The sequence below is a fragment of the Barbus barbus genome, assembly GCF_936440315.1.
Source record: "Barbus barbus genome assembly, chromosome: 44".
Taxonomy (NCBI): domain Eukaryota; kingdom Metazoa; phylum Chordata; class Actinopteri; order Cypriniformes; family Cyprinidae; genus Barbus; species Barbus barbus.
The window spans coordinates 15,545,496-15,566,669 of record NC_136722.1 but is presented as its reverse complement, the minus strand read 5'-3'; the positions used below and the strand labels follow the sequence as shown (position 1 = coordinate 15,566,669).

General features: G+C 36.8%; 2 protein-coding genes across 2 annotated transcripts; both read right to left on the bottom strand.

Moving 5' to 3' along the window:
• Positions 1-746: 746 nt before the first annotated feature.
• LOC306862973 (ankyrin repeat domain-containing protein 33B-like) lies at positions 747-13,401 on the bottom strand (the record flags this gene model as incomplete). The annotated part of the gene is made up of 4 exons (XM_079406099.1): positions 747-1,594; positions 2,954-3,094; positions 3,314-3,443; positions 13,009-13,401. The coding sequence occupies 4 exons, from the start codon at positions 13,399-13,401 to the stop codon at positions 747-749; spliced, it is 1,512 nt and encodes a 503-aa protein (XP_079262225.1).
• Positions 13,402-15,330: 1,929 nt separating this feature from the next.
• LOC306862975 (ropporin-1-like protein) lies at positions 15,331-20,977 on the bottom strand. Its single transcript, XM_079406101.1, has 6 exons — positions 20,778-20,977; positions 20,400-20,532; positions 20,167-20,290; positions 19,917-20,078; positions 18,724-18,893; positions 15,331-16,712 (listed from the first exon to the last, which is right to left on the bottom strand). Exons 2-6 carry the CDS (start codon positions 20,528-20,530, stop codon positions 16,643-16,645), a joined length of 657 nt encoding a protein of 218 aa, XP_079262227.1. The 5' UTR covers positions 20,531-20,532; positions 20,778-20,977; the 3' UTR covers positions 15,331-16,642.
• Between the last annotated feature and the right edge of the window lie 197 nt (positions 20,978-21,174).

The window sequence follows — 21,174 nt, the reverse complement described above, 5'->3', positions numbered from 1 at the left end:
ATGCAAAGAAATGTTTAGCCTTTTTAAAATACACCTCTCCATCACAGGCAGCTTTGTATGTAGAGCCCTTGAAACATAAAACCCAATCATTTAGTGTGCAAGACACATCTTACCCCGCTCTCCCCATATAGTTGCAAATGCCATTTGGTAAAAGACAATACTTGTTTTTTTTCTTGAACAGTTATAGGTTCAGAACAAAGTCATTAAATTAATGAACTTAGAGTGCTTTAGTAGTATAAATAATCATTAAAATACATGTACAGAAAAAAATCAAATAAGATCCATGATATCACGATCTATTTTTCCATCTTTCATTACTTGCTGGTGATTGTCTGTAGCATTTGTCTCTGAAATGTGTGCAAAATACGAAATACCATCAACATCTACAATGTTTAGAAAAAATAGTTTAAAAATGAGGTATTGACAAAGTATGTCTGTTAAATACATTCACAATGCTACTGTTAAATCTGAGACAATGCTAGCATTTGGACAACTCTAAAGATCAAAGAACCCTATTTTAAGAATGAAAACATATAGCTATTTTCCTGATGCTCAAAACACATGAAAAGGGATTAAAGGAGATGCTCACTTTAAATCCTTCACTTTACCCCATTTAAAGAACATTAAGGAGTTTAAAAGCATGTAACATTATAAAAAGAAATAACAATAAATAGTCAAATAAATTTGAATCCAACATCAAAATTGCATTTCAAGTATTAAATGGTGAGCAATATGTTTGCACACACTTATTTCCTTTTGCCCGTAGTGAGTTGACTCTTCGTTATGGCCTCCAGTCTTTTCCTTTCCGCCTCCTCTGCTTTCTTTCGCTCCTCTTTTAGTTCTTTATATCTCCACTTTGGGATCTGGAGGAACTGGTCATCTCTACAGCTGCTTTTCCGCCGCACTTTCTCCGGCATGTAGGTTGGCGTAGGTGCCTTGGTAATCCTCAGCTTGGGCATCACCATACCTGGCCTAACGCTGCTCCTCCTCAGCAGGTGTAAGGGGAGCAGACTGGCCCTGCGGATGGCTGTAGAGGAAGAGGAGGAGCCGCCTGATTGGGCCTGGGGTTGCAGACTCGCACGGCGATCTTTCGATTTGGGCACCAGCAGGACGCGGGAGTTCTGAAAGAGACGTTTGTAGTTATCGAGGCGTTCGGGTCCCAGACTTTTCAGCTGCTCGATGCGTTGTTTTTTTAGTATCTCCTGAACAGAGTACCGGCGTTTTCCGACACAGGGTGGGCTGCTGGGACACACCGTTCGACATGCCATTGCGATGAACGGGCTCCCCAGTGATGTTGTCATGCGCACCATGTGATCCAGAACCCCGTCTTCTGAAGCCTCGGTGACGTTACTGATGTCAAAGAAGTCACGTAGTGTCTCTGATATTTTCTGAATGCAGCCTTTGGGCGCCTGAGCTTTGGCCACCAGCGCGGGGAGAAGGGGCCACTCAGACCGATAGGTGTCGCAGAACTGATCCGCACACGGCTGCTGCATAAGCCGAGTTATGGCGAACACGGTGTCATAGCGGCTTGTGAAGATGGCCCACTCTAGTGCAGTGAACTTCCTCCCGTTGTCCCTGGCATTTATGTCAGCTCCTGAACAAGAAATCAAATGTGATTGTGTAATTGAAGTTAGAATTACGGTAATAAATCTGACTTGTACAAAAGCGTAATACAACTCAGAATCTGCTCTAACTTATAACCTGTAGCGTAAGCCACTGTAGCGTCATGCAGAAACATTCAAAATAGTGGTAAGTTTAGCAGTAAAATGTAGTTAAGCAGTTATTTTGTAATAATTCTGTTTAATAATTCCTATTATTGACTATAATTGTGTTACAACTGAGTTGAGTAACAAAAGAATTAAGTTTTGTAGAATCATTATGTAGCTCTTGGCTTACAACAACAAACACAGCAAAAAATTGGTAAATATAGTTCACTACATTCTTGCACTACGTCGTCTTTAGCCTTTAAGTCGTTATTCACAGATTTTCAGGGGATAAATAATAATTATAATAATTTTTTTTCTTTTATAAATATTAGTTGTATGAAAAATGTTATACAGTACATACCATGGAGCTTCACGTGTTAGAATATAAAATCATTTTAGAAAAAAAGAAAGCATGGCAAGAATATAATATTAATAATAATAATAATAAAGAAACAAGAGTAAAAAGCATCAAAATTAATTAATGATCATGAATAATTTTGTTAAAATAATTATTTGGGTGACATTTTATATATAAAATGTATCTTTACAGGTCAGAATATAAAATTGACTTTAGAAAAAAAATAAAATGTCAAATAAATATTGATAATATATATATTTTTTGTAGTATTATTCCTATGGCACACATCATGCATAAAATGCAGCTTCACAGGTCTGAATACAAAATCACTTTAGAAAAAAGCATAGCAAAAAATTAAATATATATATAAAAAAGATATAATATAATAATTTTAATATATAATATATAATAATAATTTTTAAGAAGTATTGCTATTCGAATGGCACACATCATACATAAACTGCAGCTTCACAGATCAGAATTTAAATAATTTTAGAAAAAAATTAAAGAATAAAATATGAAAAAAAGAAACAGTAACAAGCAACAAAGCCAAGATAAAAGCCAAAAAAAAGACAATGAAAAAAAATTCTGTTCCTCACACATTTGTGTGACTATTGTGTGGCTCCAAAAGATATATATGAACTTCTGTTGTATGGCAAGAGCTGCATTTTTTTCCACAGAAAAAAAATAATATCATGAATAAACAGTGAATAAATAATGACAACTTTTTTAATTTTGGGTTAACCATCTCTTCAAAATCATTTAGTAAATCTGTGGTATGATGATGTATGCATTGTATCCTTGTCTTGTAGCTAAACAGCTGCTTTATATTGTAGTGTTTCCTGACACGTCTGTCAGTCTATCACACAGTGATCTGAGGCTCAAGTACCTGCCAGCATCAGGGCTCTGACACATTCCACTCGACCCTGTATAGCAGCTTTCATCAGAGCGGTGAAACCATGGCAGTTCCTCTTCTCGATGTCAAGCCCGGGAAAGTAGTTGAGTAGGTAGTTAGTGATTGTGATGTGACCTGCAATTGTTCAGGTGATTTATGGAAATGCAGTCAGCTGTTGAATATGTAACAACATTTCTAGGGCACTCAGTGGTTCATTTCTAGTAGTATTTGGAAGTTTTCACACTCATCCATTTACTTTGAATGTTGAAACACTAGTTACTTAAACTTTACGGTAATCTAAATGTAAATATGTGCAGGTAGTGATTTGGATTGAGGCTGTCTGATCGCTCTTACCTGCCTGAGCAGCAGTGGTGAGCGCTGTATTGCCTTCGTTGTCCTGCCAGTTCACATCCAGGTGAGGACACTGGAAGAGAGCAACCACCACATCCACGTACCCTTGGTAACATGCCACTATTAGTCCAGTCTGCAAAGTCAACACACACACAAGGCATTACTGTCAAGAAGTTTCCACCCTGGCCAGGAACATTTAGTGGAACTAGCAGTTGGTAAATCTGAGGAAAATGGCTGGGTATTGATACAGATTTCACCAATCAATTTCCATTTGGATTTGGAAATATATATGGTACAGTAAGCTGTAAACTATGCAAGGATCTCTGTCAGTATATTTCTATAATATTACATGTAAAGTAAAAATATAATTAATATGTAATACGGTGTATATATTTAACAAAATGATCCTCTTGAGAATTCATTATAATGGCTTTCCTGAGATAAACGTAATGATACTTTACACATTGTTTACAAGTGTTTTACTGACGTCTATCCGCTATTAAAATACTGATATAGCGATTGCAAAAGACATTATATATTTCTGAACGTTCTATTGTTCTTTCAACAAGTTGCCAATTGATTGATTGAATTTTGAGTTAAAACTGAGCTAAGTGAATCTGAGTAGACAGCGAATCGATTCACGATTCATGTTTTCGATTCAATTCGAGAATGATTTTTTCAAATTCTATATGATTCGATTCAGTTCACTATTACCAAGAAAAGTTTTTGGTTTGTGCATCAGTGAAACAGTATGATCTGCTGAGCTGGGCGTGTGTGAATTCTAATCTGGCTTGACGTAGGCAGATTCAAACCTGAAAATGTGCAGAACTGCAAGTATTTCGCAGTGTCATTGGCATGATGAAGCAATGCGGCTGATTTTTGAGGGGGTTTCTGTAGGCGTCTGGCATGCCTGTTTCTCTCTTCACAGTCAGTCTGGCCTGTTTAAGTGTGAACAGTAAGAGTGTGGAACAGAGTGTCAGCAGCTTCTCATCACACTGACACACAGCTGGAGGCTGCGGACTAAAAATAAACCCCGGACAAGCTAACTTTACACAGGTATGACAATAAGAGAGAGATGCTTCCAGTTGCTGCACATCTGATGATGGTGAAAGTGTGTGATTAAGGTGACGTATGTAATTTTATTGACGTTTAATGTAGAGACATTAGTGAGCCATTAGTAGGTCAGTTTTCAACTGTAAGCACTGTGGCCATGTGACGCTGTGAAAACAGTATCATATGACCTCTGATTTGTATGTATCATGTATATTATTGCACTTTTTTGGAGCTTGAATGATGGTCACTATTAACTGTTGTTGTGTCATAAAAGAGAAGTGTGAAATGTTCTTTTGTGTTCATTGCAAAACAAATCAGCATACAAATGTGAAACAACACAAGGGTGTTTTTGGGTGAACTGTTTTGCAGTTTTGCTTTTCATAAAGTATTTTTTATAAATACATTTGCACTGTAAACTCATTTATAGGTAGATTTATTATTAAAATTTAATTTGGGGTGCAACCCGTTTCTGTTAGTCTGTATCTTTATATCAAATATACTGAGCTTGGTTTAAACACAAATGTAGACGTGTTGGGGTAATCTGTGGCCTGGTTGATTCTTAAAATAGAAAGGATTAGCCTTGTGAGCCATTGAATGATAGAGGAGTTACATGTTTTGTCCTCCAGTTCAGCTTTTGACAATGTTTTAGACAAAATACAGTAAAAAGAAAGAAGCTGTCCTCAAAAAAGTGTGACAGGAGCAAACTGGCCTGGATTTGATAATATCGTGTCAGTCTGGCTGTGAAGTATTGGAGTCCCAGAAAACAGGTCAGTGGGTAACATCCATCCACAGATGTTCCGTCAATGACTTGATATTACATCAACACCAGGCTCAAAGTGATCCTGACGCATTCATCAACTGGAAAGCCCTACCTGCACAGCAGTGTGTAAATGAAATGCCTTGAATCTGCCAGAGAGTGGTCAGTTAAGATGGCTGAATTTACTTCACCGCTAGGCCCAGTGTTGTAGTTTAACACTATTAAGCTTTCCTGAAATCAGCCCAGATTCTTGATACCAACAAATGCAAGAATACATATTTGCAAGAACACATATACTGAACTCCTATAGCAATAGTAGCTAGCTGCAAGGTAAACAGGATGTTAGGGGTCATGAGTATGGATGTAAGTAGGGCAGGGCGATATGGCCTAAGAAAAAAATCCCCGATTTTTTTTTACAGAAAATCCGATTAACGATTTAAATAGTTTTTTCCCCCTACTTAAAATCAATCTGCCAATGACAAAGAAATTGTTCAAAACAAGTTAACTTCATTTTGTTTTGATTTTCCCTTCTGGGATTTCATCTGGACTTCCCCCTTAGGGTTAAAGTGCAATCAGAAACAACAAGACAAAAAGACAAGATGGCAGGCCCTGCCATAGTAAAAAGTGAGTATGTAACTTAACATAACGTAACATAACATAAAATTATGTGACCCTTTTTGATAAGTTTTCTTTAAACACAAGTTTTCAAGTAGATAGGAGGTAGTTCTGATAAAGTGTAAACAAAACATTCAACAGCATTAAATATCAGTGACTGTTTTTGCGGGACGATGACAAATGGTTTGCAGATCCTCAGGACCACTGACAAACATCTGATCTTGTAAAATGTGTGGCAAGTACTGCCGCTCCATAGTATAAACAGTTCATCGCGAATCTCGAAGGTGAAACTAAAAAAACTATTGTGCATTCAAAAGCCGTTTCAATGCCAGGCGTAATCCCTGATGCCTGCAATTTTATATACAATCCGGTAGGGCTGTATACCTTGGAGAACCTGGCGATACGATACATACCTCGATACACAGGTCACGATTTGATACGTACCTCGATACAGAGCTGTCTCGATACGATTTGATACAATGTGACACGATTCGATACGATTCAATAAAAATACATGGGCCAGAGCCAATTAGTTAATGCTGAACACATTTACTCAACAAACAGAACTCTGCATTTTTCTTCAATTTAATGAAGACAAAAGTGCATTATAACAAAGTGCATTTTGCTTAAATATTTGCAACTTTAAGTGCTCTGATTAATTGTACACAAATTGTATTAATCTGGAAATTACCACAAGTCAACATTTAACTTTCCAAGGGTACAGTCTGAGCTCACACAAGCACAAAATCATCATCTTCTTATTAAATCTTCTTATAATTCTTTTTTGTGACACCATGTACTGCCATAACATATTTCACTATGAAATCACTTAAAGGTGCCATAGAATGCATTGATACAGTATTTTAAATTGTTCTCTGATATCTACACAGAAGGTATGTGGCTTAGGTAAGGGCAAAAAATCTCCAGAAACGATTTTACATGTCCATTTACAACCCTAGGATTTCTCCCTAGAATTAAACGGTCTGTTATTGGCTTATTTGGCAGGGTCATGAATAATAATGAGCTCTGCTCTGATTGGCTGTTTCACAGTACGGCTCATCAGCAAGAAGGAAGCACAGGGAGGAAAATATATATTTAAATACTTTCTCTCGCAGTTATATCGTCGGGTAATTATACTGTATATAAAACGCGGGCATCCGTTATTAATATGCGAGGCATTGAAACTGCTTTTGAACGATCCATCGATCGAGTTATAGTTCACTTTCAAGAGACGCGATCACACAAACTATGTTTACATTATGGAGCAACAGTACTTACCACACATTTCACAAGATCAGATGCTTGTCAGTGGTGCTCAGGATCTGTAAGTCATTCGCCATCATCCTCATCTCTCCTTACTGAGAGTGAAATCTTATGTACTGTAACAGGCTACCGCTAGCAAGGAGCTAACCATGTCCCTTTAGTGGCTCGCGTTATTTGCTTTCTGTGCCTTTCTGAATACAGACACCAACCCATCCCTGCACTTCACACCCCCTGTACAGCCTGGAACATAACATTTATTTTGTTATTTTCGCTGTTGTCCGCGCTTGTTTATTGACAATACCTGCAGAGCTTCTGATGCTTCGGCCGGCTTAGAACAAGTGCGGGTTTATGCAAATGTTGGGGGCGTAGTGATCCCGACTGTTGCGTCACAGTCGGTGTTATGTTCTGATTCGCCTGTTTTTCAGTGGTCTTTTTTAATCACGAGATTTACATATGAAGGAGGAAACTATGGTGTTTGAGGCTCACTGTATGTCATTTCCATGTACAGAACTGTTATTATTTAAATATGCCAGGGTAAAGACAGTTTTTCATTCTATGGCACCTTTAAATGCTACATCTTGCTTTAACATTTTCCATGAGTTTTTTTGAAACTCGCGGGCGCCGCTGCGCCCCCTAATGGCTGGGTGGAGTATCGATACTAAGGGCTAGAATATCGATACTGTATCTTTTTTTATTATATCGGTATGTATCTAAGAATCGATATTTTGAGCACACCCCTACAATCCGGGCTCTATGCTTACTTTTCTTTTTAGGAGCGCGTCAAATCAATAATAAAAAACTCTGATCAAAAATGAACCTTCCCATTACGAGGTGATATTTGACTCCTTAAAGTGATTTACAGGGAATTTAGTTTTTACCTTTGTAATGGCATTTTTCAAACTTTATTAAAAGTATGTTATCTTTTATGTCAAATAGGCCCGGTTTCACAGACAGGGCTTAGACTAAACCAGGATTAGGCCATAGTTCAATTAGGACATTTAAGTACTTTTTATTAACATGCCTTAGAAAAAAAAACATTACTGGTGTGCATCTAAAGACAAAACAAAGGCACTGATATGTTTAAAGATCAATCAGTGCAAGTTTATTTCAGTTGAAACAACTCAGAATTACATTTTAGTCTGGGACTAATCTTAAACCTTGTCTGTGAAACCGGGGGTACATGATTTAAATAACAGAAAAGATACTTAAAAATTAAATTAAATTAAAAATTAAATTAAAGCGGTATGTCACTGATTTGATCACTGAATCATTCATTTAATTGACTCGTTCGAACGCTGATTCATTCAGGAATGAAGTACACTGTCTTTATGAATGGGTAATTGAATCATTGACTCACTAGATTCGATTAAAAACGCAGTTCATTCATAAATGAAACACCGCTGTGTTTGAATGGAGATGCGCTGGGACTTTGTTTGAAACTATTTTCGTTGATGAAATAGAGCAAAATAAGTGAAGTGAAGTGAAGTGACATTCATCCAAGTATGGTGACCCATACTCGGAATTCGTGCTCTGCATTTAACCCATCCAACGTGCACACACACACACACAGCAGTGAACACACACACACCGTGAACACACACCCGGAGCAGTGGGCAGCCATTTATGCTGCGGCGCCCGGGGAGCAGTTGGGGGTTCGGTGCCTTGCTCAAGGACACCTCAGTCGTGGTATTGAGGGTGGAGAGAGCACTGGACATTCACTCCCCCCACCTACAATTCCTGCCGGCCGGAGACTCGAACCTGCAACCTTTGGATTACAAGTCCGACTCTCTAACCATTAGGCCACGACTTCCCCGTGCTGTTGGGAAGTCGTGTAAGGCAATAATAAGGCAATAGTGTTGTAGTCAGACAATATAAGTCATTTATTATTAACTTCTTGTTTAATGAACTGTTGTATTAAATCAATATCACATTTGCAAACTCCCTTAATAATCATTAAAAGCTGTCCCTCATCTTAGTTCATCGCGATCTCACAAAACTCCATTATAATCAACGAAGCTCCTACACTGTGTAAATAAGAGATGCATTGTGCACCGTCTACACTTCTTTGGTTATGTGATACATTACTCAACGCTGCAAAAACACGTAAGTACATTAGATACCCTTAAAGCTCCCTCAGCACAAACACAAATATGCTGATCGGGTCAGTCGCACTGGTGCTCCTAAATATTTGTTATCAGTCATGACTTAACGGGGAAAAATAGAGCAGACACTGAACATGGTTGAAGCTTTCTAGAGCGCATGCACCGGCCGCTTCAAAACTAAGTAAAGTTAGGCCTTTAACATCATGATGTCTATCAGCCATCGGCCAAACCCTATATGGCAAACGCACGTGGGGAGGGCTGAGCTCGTTCGGCACTACTGGAGCTCAGAGGGGAGCGTCGGTGGATGTTAAAAAAGAAAACCGATTTTCATTCAAACAAATCGACGTAAACTACACATTCGAGTTAATCGATAAAATAGATTTATCGCCCAGCCCTATATGTAAGTAATGGAAAATACAGATGGGCTTGAAAATACAGGTGTTATGAATCCTGTAATGATATTAACAGTTCAACAGCACTAAGATATTTGCCTGATGCTTTGTAACGTAAAACTAGTAATATAATGTCATTAAGTATTATGATGTGTATACAGCGATTAGTTCTTTTCCACAAATCTGTGATGTTCCAACAGTACTGGGATGTTTTACTGTGGTATCACTCTGCTTCTGTGTTTGCAGTATTCAAATATGTGAGCTGAGAAGAAATTTCTGCATGGTGTAATGCTGTAAATAAAAACATTAGTCCGGTTTTAGTAGTTGCCTTTATGTGAATTTGCTTAAGTATGGCAACAAAAATAAAGAAATTCTCTGAAATATTATTACAATTTAAAATAACTATTTTCTCAAATATATGTATTCCTTTGATGGTAAATATTAATTTTCAGCAGTCAGTCTTTAATGTCAATGTCACATGATACTGAAGAAATTATTCTAATATGCTGATTTGGTGATTCTTATTATTATTATTATTGATGTTGACAACTCATTTTTTTTGCTACATGAACAACAATACATTTTTTTGTGATTCTTTGATGAATAGAAAGTTCAGTGAACAGTATTTATTTGAAATTGCAATATTTTGTAACATTATATAAATGTCTTTACTGTCACTTTTGATCAACTGTATCCTTGCTAATGTATTAATTTCTTTTAAAATAAAAAAAAAAAAAAAAAAAAACCTTTCTTACCTCAAACTGAATGGTGTATCACAGTTTCCACAAAATATTAATGTTTTTAACATTGATCATAATAAGAAATATTTTAGCACCAAATCAGCATATTAGAATGATTTCTGAAGGAGTAATAGCTGCTAAAAAATTCAGCTTTGCATCACAGGAATAAATAAAATGTTTAAATATATTCAAATGGAGGCTGCTATTTAAAATTGTAATAACATGTCACAATATTTGGTTTTTACTGTGTTACTGTATTTTTTTTGTCAAGTCATTCGGCCCAGAAAGAGATGTAATACTCACTGACTAATGACCTTATTTACAGCATTACACCATACATTGTCTCAAATGAACAGAGCACATGCTGGAACTATTAGTGGGGAAATCCTGTGCCTGTTGCTCTGAACTGCCCTGTTTAAGAGTGATGAGAAATGAGATAAGAGATGAGGCTGTGTGAAGAGAAGCTCTTGAGGTCTCATCCCACTACAGCTCTGTCTGTTAGGCTACCAGGAATGGATAGCCATGCCATCATATCAGCTTCTCTTTATAGAGTGTATTGATTTTACGTTTTTAAACACATTCTCTTGAATCTAAGCTTTTAAGTTGTAATGTGATACATTCTGAACTGCTGAGGCCTCAAGCTCTGGGAGGTGATGTCATTTGGGGACTCATTTTTGTGAGGAATGACCAGGTTTGGGCTAGAAAGAGAAAAGGCAAGAGGCTTGTTCTTGTGACTGTGCAACTCCATTATTAAACCCTCAAGGCCTGCAAATTATTTGTGCATTACTCGTGCACACTTTGCACAATGTGTTTTGCATTTAGCTTTTATATAATGTAATTATCCCACAACACATGCCTTAGAGGTCACAGCAGACTGCCAGAATCAACCCTGAAAATTCACATGTTTTATGTTCATGTAAAATCGATTGCCTAACTAATTTTGTTAGTGGAACGCTATAACTCTACCACATTCACACCAAAATATAAATTTAAAGGCTAGATCACACTGCCCCAACAAGAAGTGTTGGGTTTTGTTAGATATTTGTTGGACTATCACAATTACGCTAGGTTAGATTGAAATACTTTGGGTATCTTGCGCATTATAAAAAGGTTTGGCATGTGGACAGCCTTTGCATTCCTCAATTTTTACCACAAACGTATACATCAGGGCTGTTCAGACTCGGTCCTGGAGGGCCGGTGTCCTGCAGAGTTTAGCTCCAACCCTAATTAAACATCAAGGTCTTACTAGGCATACTAGAAACTTCCATGCAGGTGTGTTGAGGCAAGTTGGAGCTAAACTCTGCAGGACACCGGCCCTCCAGGACCGAGTTTGGACAGCCCTGATATACATAATTAATTAAGCTCCCATCATTAACAATTATGAAACAACATCTTGTTCTTTATGAAAGTCTATAAAAAAAAAAACTCTATAAACCTATAAATAATAATATGAAACTATTTAAATCTGTTCTGTGTGGTAATTTCCAGTAGGCCTACGTTTTATTTGAAACATTTCTTCTATTTGGCTATTAAAATTGTTTTCTTTTCTCATTTGATTCCAAATGCTTTAACTATTAGCTCACTCATTGGTTCTCAACTCATTACAAGTCGATTTGGACACGTTCAAGCAAGGCGGTTCTCAGTTAAGTGAGTTGTAAAAGAAGTAGTTCACCCAAAAATGAAAATTTGCTGTTAATTTATCCATCCTTAGGCCATTCAAAATGTGACTTTTTTTCTTCAGTGGAACAATAAAGAAGTTTTTAGCTGAAATCTGATCCTTGGTGATTCATAAAGTGAAACTCAATGGCTGCCATCACTTTAAGACTCAAAAAAGCATATCATGCAACACAAAATGTATACCAGTGGCTCCTGGCGATATATTGAGGTCTATCTGACAATGCATTATTACCTGTAATTCGTAGCCTCAGTCAAACGGTCCAGAGTTATGTCCAGTTCACGAGCAAATGATTCTTTTGAACCGGGTCTTTTTAGTGAACTAGATGAATCGGTTCACCAAATCAGACTAAACCTTCTGAAACAGTTTGCAGCTCGAGCAACACAGATCTACAAGTTACTCAATCAAAGCTCACTTTTGGACATGACCAGCAGTCACTCAAAGGATTATACCAGTGTATATGATCCTATAATGCTGGTTTTTGCCAACTCGTTCAGTGCTCCAGTTCCTCCAACCATACACTGAACTGAGGAAACAGTTTGAAACTGAACCAAAGAATTGGTGAGCTGCTGATACGAGTATGTGTGAACAAACACGTTAAGTTTTATGGCTTCTCATAGTTTATGTAAAAAAAAATTGAGTTGATTATAGTTTATTCACTATGTAAAACGTTCAGTTTCTTGCACAGACCAATCCTTTTGCTTCATAAGACCTCAATATAGCGCCAGTAGCCATTGACTTACATTTTATAAATCACCAAGGACAATGGTTTCAACAGTTCTGCTGAAGTTGTTTTGAAGTTGAGTAAATTAACAGCATTTTTTTTGTTTTTGGGTGATCTCTTTTACCTGGATTACTGCAAATCGCACAAATCCGAAGACATCTCCTCAGACCGCCTCGCACACCCCTGATTCAATTCAATTCGTAAATGATTCGTTCAGACCAGTTTTGTTCAATTGCTTAAATGAAAAGAGCCGACTCAAGAAAACGATTCGTTACATCCTTGTTACACACTTCTCCAAGCATGCGATAGAATGTGTACTGTAATGTAAAGTGTGCCAACACTTAATTATTCATTTAATTTGTGTCTGATATACTTACTCTATTGTTTTTGTCCGTCTCCTGGACATCCTCCTCCGTGACACCTTGTCTAATCATGAGCTTCACTATAAGCGCGTTGTTGTTGCAACACGCCTGAAAAAAGGACAGCGGTGCGGGACTTTCTGGGGAAGGGGTTCTCTCCGAGTCATCGACCGGTGGATAAAAGGAGTCATCTGAGGCGATGCTCCTGGTATCCGGCAGATCTGAGAAGTCATCCAGCTCCTCGAAGTCCTCATCCAACTCGAGGAATTCATCATTATCGTTATCGGCCGAGCGATCAGGTGATTCCTCCACGATAGTGGGACAGATCTGGGCGCTTTTAGCATGTTTAAGTAGTTTAACCTTTCCTGGAGATGATCCTCCGCCATCCCTGCTGTCCGTTATCAGAACCATTTAACCCCAATAGGATAAAATCCTCAAGTCATGCGGATCAAACACCTCCTGGTCTCCTTTGGCTGCATTTAGGTAACGTTAGCCTAAGTTAAAGTCATAGATACCAAACGAGCAAAAATAAGCGTTTAATCTCCAAATTGAGGTTCAAATCTTCGTTTAAGTGTCCGCGACTTCATTTTGCCCCACTCATATAGAAACAAGTGCAATTGGTGTCCATGAAATAAAACCTTACCGTGGTTTTATCATCTGTTTTTGATTCTGTTTCTATAACGCCACTGTCAGTGTAGCACTCGGCGACGATCAGAAACGCACGTGGAAACAGAAAACTCACGAAAATAAGTATTTGCAGTTCCATGTAGTGTGAAACAATCTTCAGAATGTCGCAATTTGTTTCCTGAGAAACTTTTCAGATATTGTGATGTTCCAAACAAACTGCACTGAGTGAGGGTGGAAGCGCTGGACAATCCCCGCGGAAGATAACAGAGAAAAAGACGAGTGCGCTACAAAACTCTGCCTGCCTCCATAATCCGATTAGATGCCCTCCCCTCTCTCTCTCTCTCTCTCTCTCTCTCTCTCTCTCTCTCTCGCTCTCTCTCTCTCTCGCTCACACACACACACACACACTACTTTTTCTTCCTCCCTTACTCTATATTTATTTTTTTGCATATATGGGTCAGTTTTTCTTCTCCCCTGAACTATTAGGCTAGTTATTGAAAAATACACTATAATACTTATATTTAAAATTACAAAACACTTCGTTCATGAAAAGTGAATTTCTTTTATTATTTTGTTAGTTTTGTGGGTCAAAATGATCAAAGTGATGTTACTGTCATTTATTATAACCTTTGAAAAGAATGACAGCGAAATAAAAAAAAGTTTGGATTTTTTTTTGCCTTTTATAAAATATAGATTAAATTTAAAAAAATGCCTTCTTAAATAATTGTTTTATATCATGCGAACACAAAGTTACTGAAACGTGTTATTTCTGGAAAGTACAAAGTTTTGTTTATCATCATTGTGGGGTTTTTTTCTCAGCTCAGTGACTGTGTTGGGGATGTCCCTTTGTGACAGAACCAGAGTAATTAAGCAACTTTCCGTCACTTGTGGTTCTTTTTTAGACTTCACATATAACAAAACCTTGGATGGTTTCTATCATCTCAACTTTCTTCACTACAGTCCCTTTCAAATGATGTCATTCACATTTCAATTCTGAAAGCAAGCACAGCACTTTCAGATTCAGATTGACATTTAATTTAGGGAAGTTACGCCATACACACACAAACGCCTCCAAGTCACACATTACAGCTAATGTGTGTGCTCTATTACAAGCTCAAGCTTTTTCCACAATCCTAACACTCCCATTTCCTTGAAGTTCTAAGATAAGTGCCATAATTGCTGTGACTAATTAGTGAGTCGTTTAGCCTCAAACAGCTGGGAGCTTGGGCTCCATCCCCTTCACTTGCAGCTGTGATCTTATCAGTCAAACATACGTACAGTGCAGCAGTCCACCCCGCTTTGTATGCTTGCGCCTGACCGTTACACATCTGTTATAGAGGAAGTACTGTTGGTTTTAAAAACAAGTAAACTGTGCTGCCAAAAATGAGTCATTATCTAACTGCCAGAGCATGACTATCATTTTACGCCAGTGACACAATGGTGTTTCTGCAGAACTTCACTCTCTATTGTATATAATCCACTATATCTGCACAACTACTGCACTGCACAGTAGCCCTGCAATATTAATTATAATATTTAGAATATTAATCAATTTTAGAATTGACATACATTTGGAGCATAGTACTGATTATTACAAAAAAAATATTTTCACTTGTCCCTCTTTTTAAATAAATAAATAAATCTGGGTTACAGTGAGACACTTACAATGGAAGTGAATGAGGCCAATCCGTAAACAAAATACTCACTCAATATGAGTGTTAACATGATTTTATGGGGAAAATCACTTACTAACCTTTTCTGTAAAGGTTTGTCAACTTAACAACTTTGTACAACAACACCATAAATCCTAAACCCTCAAAATGGTTGTAAAAAAGGGCTTTACAGCCCACATAGAAAACACAATTCAACAGAAGATTGTAGGTGCTTTTATAAATTATTTCAACTTTTAAATCCTTCAAAAAAATTTCCATTTTCACTTCAATTTGAAATGCATACTTGCTTTTATTCTCAGGTTTGTTAGAATCAGCCTCATTAGTGAATTGTTAGTGAGAGATCGAAAAGGAAAACGACTGTCATCTCTCTTAGAAATGATAGACGCCTTGCTACTCCTTGGCTACTTTGGCTTAGACAATTACATTAGCTCAGCACTCTGGCCTGCTTAGGTTAATAAACCCTCAGGAGCCGATCAAGAAGGGAGAACTTCATGCTGAGTGAAGTTCATCTGGTATCTTCTGTAAATCATCCAAAAGCACCTAAATAGATCCTTGACCAGCAAGCTTGATATTACCCGTCCTGGTCTGTATCAAACAAATATTTTTCAGTCCGTTTCCAATTTAAAATAGTTTTAGATTATGCTTGCTGAAAATATTTTTTCATAAAGTGAACAACATCTCACTGTTGAGACTGTCATCATTCAGAAAGCCCTGTTAATCTAAAATTAGCTTGATTACTGATGGTTAATCAGTTCATTTCAGAGAAAATGTTGAGAATAGCCTTCATTAACAGGTCTGTGAAGGTTGAGTAGCTCCTTTTGGTTCCAAATTAGTACACAGCTTCTTTCAATCCTCAAAAAGGCAATTAATTATGCTACTGTTGCCTGTTGCTGTGCCACTGCTTCTCTGAAACACAAGACAAATGTGCGGTACAATGCAACGACAGAAATGTGATCTAGTTCATGTCATTGTTTCCAATATAAAAAGATTATGTGTGAGTGTTTGAAGTACATACAGAGTACAGTTTCTTTCAAACAGAAAACCACAATGGTAAGTGAGGTAATGGGGTTCTGAAAACCCCAACCTATAGTATCAATGGGACATCTGTAATCGAAATTGAAAGTTCATTATGCTCACATAAGCACCTAATATCCCATAAGCCTTGTTTTGTCTTTCACTTTCGCAGCATTATTCCAGGCAACCTAGATTTGACATTCAAGGATTTATTTGGGTTAAATAATCAAATCACATCACAATATCAGGATAAAGAGGGCAAACACAAGACAAAGTAACAAAAATCAATAGTTTTCAAGCATGTTGAGATACCACCACCTGAGGATTTGTACTGGATTTCACTCAGACTTCTCAGCACTCCGGAGGCTTGTAAAATTTGAAGGTTGCACAAATCCTCCTTGGCATTCTCTGGAAGCAGGAAAAACAAAATTTACAATAAAATGTCAACAAATGTCATGTGTAATGTGTTTTTCATCATGACAGGAGGTGTTCTTGCTTATTAATTGTTTATTAACATCCTCTTTTCATTTCGTTTTGTCATGTGTTTTTCATCATGACAGGAGGTGTTCTTGCTTATTAATTGTTTCTTAACATCCTCTTTTAATTTTGTTTTGTCATCATTAGTCTAAAACACTTCCCAAACATTGTGTATTCACAGGAACGGACTGCTTTTGTGTCGAGAGATCCTGTTAACACTAATAGACATTAGAGTGTGTATGAGATTGTAATCAAGACCACTAAATGTGACAAGAATCAGCTTATAAGAATTCATTTGAATAGTTTCTAATTGTTTTAGCACCTTGAAGATCTGAGCTTCTTCATGTACACAGAAGCAGACATTTTTAACTCTCTATGTTTGTTGAGAGTTAAAAAGGGTGCCCTGTGGTGAAGTTGGGTTGGTTTAGTGGTATCAGTGACTGGTACACACATGCAAAGCAGCAGAAAAAGACATATCTGTTTTTCTGTTGTTAAAAAGACATCAGTTTTTTTTAGACTTAAAGGCACAGTGCACCCAAAAATGAAAATTCTGTCATCAGTTCATGTCATTCCAACCTGTGTTACTTTCTTTCTTCTGTGGACACAAAACACAAAATATGATATTTTGAAAAATGTTTAAATGACTTTTTTATTATTGTGTGTGTGTGCGTGTTCCACAAAATAATTGTATTTTTTGGGTAAACTATCCTATTAAATGCCATTTTTGTTTAAGTTATATTATGGGAAAGTTACTTTTAATACTTTCAGGCCCTATCTAGTACACTGTAAGAACTCTGAAAGTCCATGTCCATTTTTTAATTCATAATTTAAATAACTTAAATTACATAAGTGTCAATTTGACTTTTTCATTTCTGCCTTTTAAAGTGCTGAAAACCTATGAAGAAACATATTAAATATTCTTCCAAGCAGAACTGGCAAGTACAAAGCACCTTCTGATGTATTGTCTGAATGGCAATTAAATAGACTAAAATAATATTTGTACTTAAAAATGTTAATTGTTACAAAGAGGTTGATTTATAACATGTCATACAAATATATAACAATACTGTACATAGGTTTTTGACCAGTATAATTATGAAGATTCATTGCTGGTCAAGATAATATGGTTCATGCAACGTTTGTTCATAAATTCCTTAAGTCTTAATTGTAAAATAATGTGCTGGGCTTTTGAATTGAGTTAAAAATATATTTCAAACATTCAGCAGCAGCTAATATAGAAAACGTGATGAAATCATATTTCTTTGAATGCAAGTGATAAAGACAATTGTTGTTGGTATGCTGGTAATGTACGACAACAAAACCCCATCAAAATGTAATAAACCACCCAAAGAACAAAATTCTTACAAATGCAATGTTCATTCCTGGTATTGTTTCTGCAGTTATAGACTGAATTGTCTTAAGAGTAAAGACAATAGTGGTTCAGATTTTTGTCTTGTATTATGGAATTGGAGAACTACATAACCTTATTGCATTATGTGATGTTTCAATCATTTCAATCATAGTTTTGAATATAGAACAGTTTTTTCTTTTTAAGAAAGAAACAACAGATGGTTTTGTAATTTCAGAGGTGCCTCAAAAAAGACTTCAAGGTGCCTCAAGTAACAGATGTCAAAGCAATTAATTTTATTTTGTATCACTTGTCCTCCTAAAAGACCTCTTTGGCAACAAAAGTAAAACAGAAAACCCTCAAAAATGTGTCTAATTCATTCAATAAATCTTGCCATTTTGTCTCAAACTACCGACTGTCAAAATTACATATTTTGCTCCTGCAAATGGGCACCTTTGATCATACCATTTTGCTTTTGTTTTACCTTGTTTTCCATTAACCATTGTAGTAGTAGTATTAAAATTGTATTTAACTGAATGCATTTGTGCGTGCGTGCATGTGTGTGTGTGTGTGTGTGTGTACACTCATGCATACTTCTCTAAACTATGCAAGAAGCTGTCGATCTGTTCTTTAGGAATTTCTCCATCCAGATGGGCCAAGTATGTGTAGAGACTCTGAAATGTGTCGAAAGGAATCTGGGCTTCACCACCCTCAGGGTCCTCTGTGAGTATTTCACAAGCATGTTTCAAAGCACTTATGATGGTCTGTGGGAACAGTACAGTAGACGCTCTTTCAAAAACATACACTTTTTTGACCTTGTTTAGCAAACTTTGAATGAAATGAATTGTCTGTATTGTCTTTGTAAATCCTTAGTTCTTGTTCAACTCCTTGAAATTTGATACCATTTAAAATCCAACACTGCCATCTAGAGCTCGTTAGTAGAATTACATTTATAGCATCTCAAATGAAGCCACCTCCATACAATATCATGAAAATAACAGTTCACCCAAAAATGAATTTGAAAGTCTACTGAAAATCTGAAAATTTACTCACCCTCAGGCCATCCAAAATGTTGATGAGTTTATTTTTTCATTTAAACAGATTTGGATCAATTTAGAATTACATCACTTGCACACCAGTGGATCCTCTGCAGTGAATGGGTGCCGTCAGAATGAGAACAACTGATAAAAACATAAGTAATCCACACGGCTCAAATCCATAATTTAATGTCTTGTGAGATGAAAAGCTGCATGTTTGAAATATCATTTTAACATTTCAAACCATTGATTCCATAACTCCATAATTAAGGATTATGGACTTGTATTTTGTCCAGAAATTATGTTTTAAATGTCTTAATGATGGACTGCAGGTTGTAATGGTCCCACAGATTACTTGTGGATTATTTTAATGCTTTAATCATCTGTTTGATGTCTCATTCTGATGGCACCCATTCACTGTACAGCAGGGGTCACCAAGTTCGGTCCTGGAGGGCCGGTGTTCTGCAGAGTTTAGCTCCAACCCTAATCAAACACACCTGAAGCAGCTAATCAAGGTCTTACTAAGTATACTTGAAACTTCCAGGCAGGTTTGTTGAGGCAAGTTGGAGCTAAACTCTGCAGGACACCGATTAAATCACACAAGTGATTTAATGCTAAATTTTTCTAGATTTCTTCCAATGAAGAAACAAACTCTTCTACATCTTGGATGACTAAATTTCCAACAAATTTGGATGAACATATCCTTTAATGTATTGTTAAATACACAGTTAGATATTTATAGCCACTCACCCCACCCAAAGCGCTGCATCCTAAAGCAAAAAACTGCACCCAATTGATATTTTCACTGAAGTTGCCAAGAGCAAGGATTGTGTCAAGCTGTTCTATAGGCAAGCACAGGCCTTTCCACTTCTGAAGAAGCTCCTCTTTTGTAATGATTTCTTTAGGTGCAAACTACAGGCGAGAAAAATTTCATCAATATTCATAAATATATCTGCTGTACTCTGTATAAAACATACAAAAGAAATGCAGTGGATCATACCTGTTGATGAAGGACCTTTAGAAGGCCTGGTGTAAGCCCTGTGTCTGTTTTCTGAGTTGCCACTGGTATTTCCAGCCTCTCTTTAACTGGTAGGTCCTGACCTTTTGATAATGCTGAAAAATAGCTGGAGGAGATTGTTGTCATTTGTCATACTATATTATATTTCCATTGTTTTATAAAGCATACATTATATATAATGCCAATCTGATGCATTACCACAGTATACAACTTACTCAGTTGCCCATTGCAGCACATCATGTGGCTGTGTCTTGATTGCAGCTTTTGTGAACTGCTTTAAAATATCAGGCAGTTCTGGAGGGATGTTGATCTGTTGGGCGCAGTACATTGTCTCAGGAGGAGGCATCACTTTTTTTGCGTTTCAAGATAATGACAAAGAGAGGGTGAACACAAAATAGCACAAAAAGGACATTAGCCAGTCAGAATATAATTCATACAGAGAAAGGCTCAGTCAGCATCTTTTCCGGACCAAGTACCAGCTACACACTAACACATGAAAACTGTATTACTTTAATTGGCTAACGTTATACCATATAGACTTGCGTTCAAGATCAACTTATTAGCATTTCATTTAAACAAACAAAATAACCTACCGTTTTATGGTTATTTTCAAATACAGAAGTCCTTCTTCATAAATAACTTCTTATAAACGTAGTATACGTTTATATATAGCACGTTATATGTATACTATATAGTAAAGTAAGCATAATATTATTTTGTCATCTTATGAGAAAGCAGCGACTTGCATCTCTGTGTTTTTCATAGCAACGGGTTGTTTGTATAAGCATCACCTAGAAACCAAAAAGACCCCAAGATCTGATTGGCCAATGCCAGCAAAGAGGGCGTTAACTAGAGCATGTGTTGCCATGTCCATTTTATTCATCCATCAGGATATTATAAGTGTCTTGTTTTTTTTCCACTTTTAAAAATCAAAGTGTACATTTTATTACTTATTAAAAAAAAAAAAAAACAACAACAACGGTATTTGGT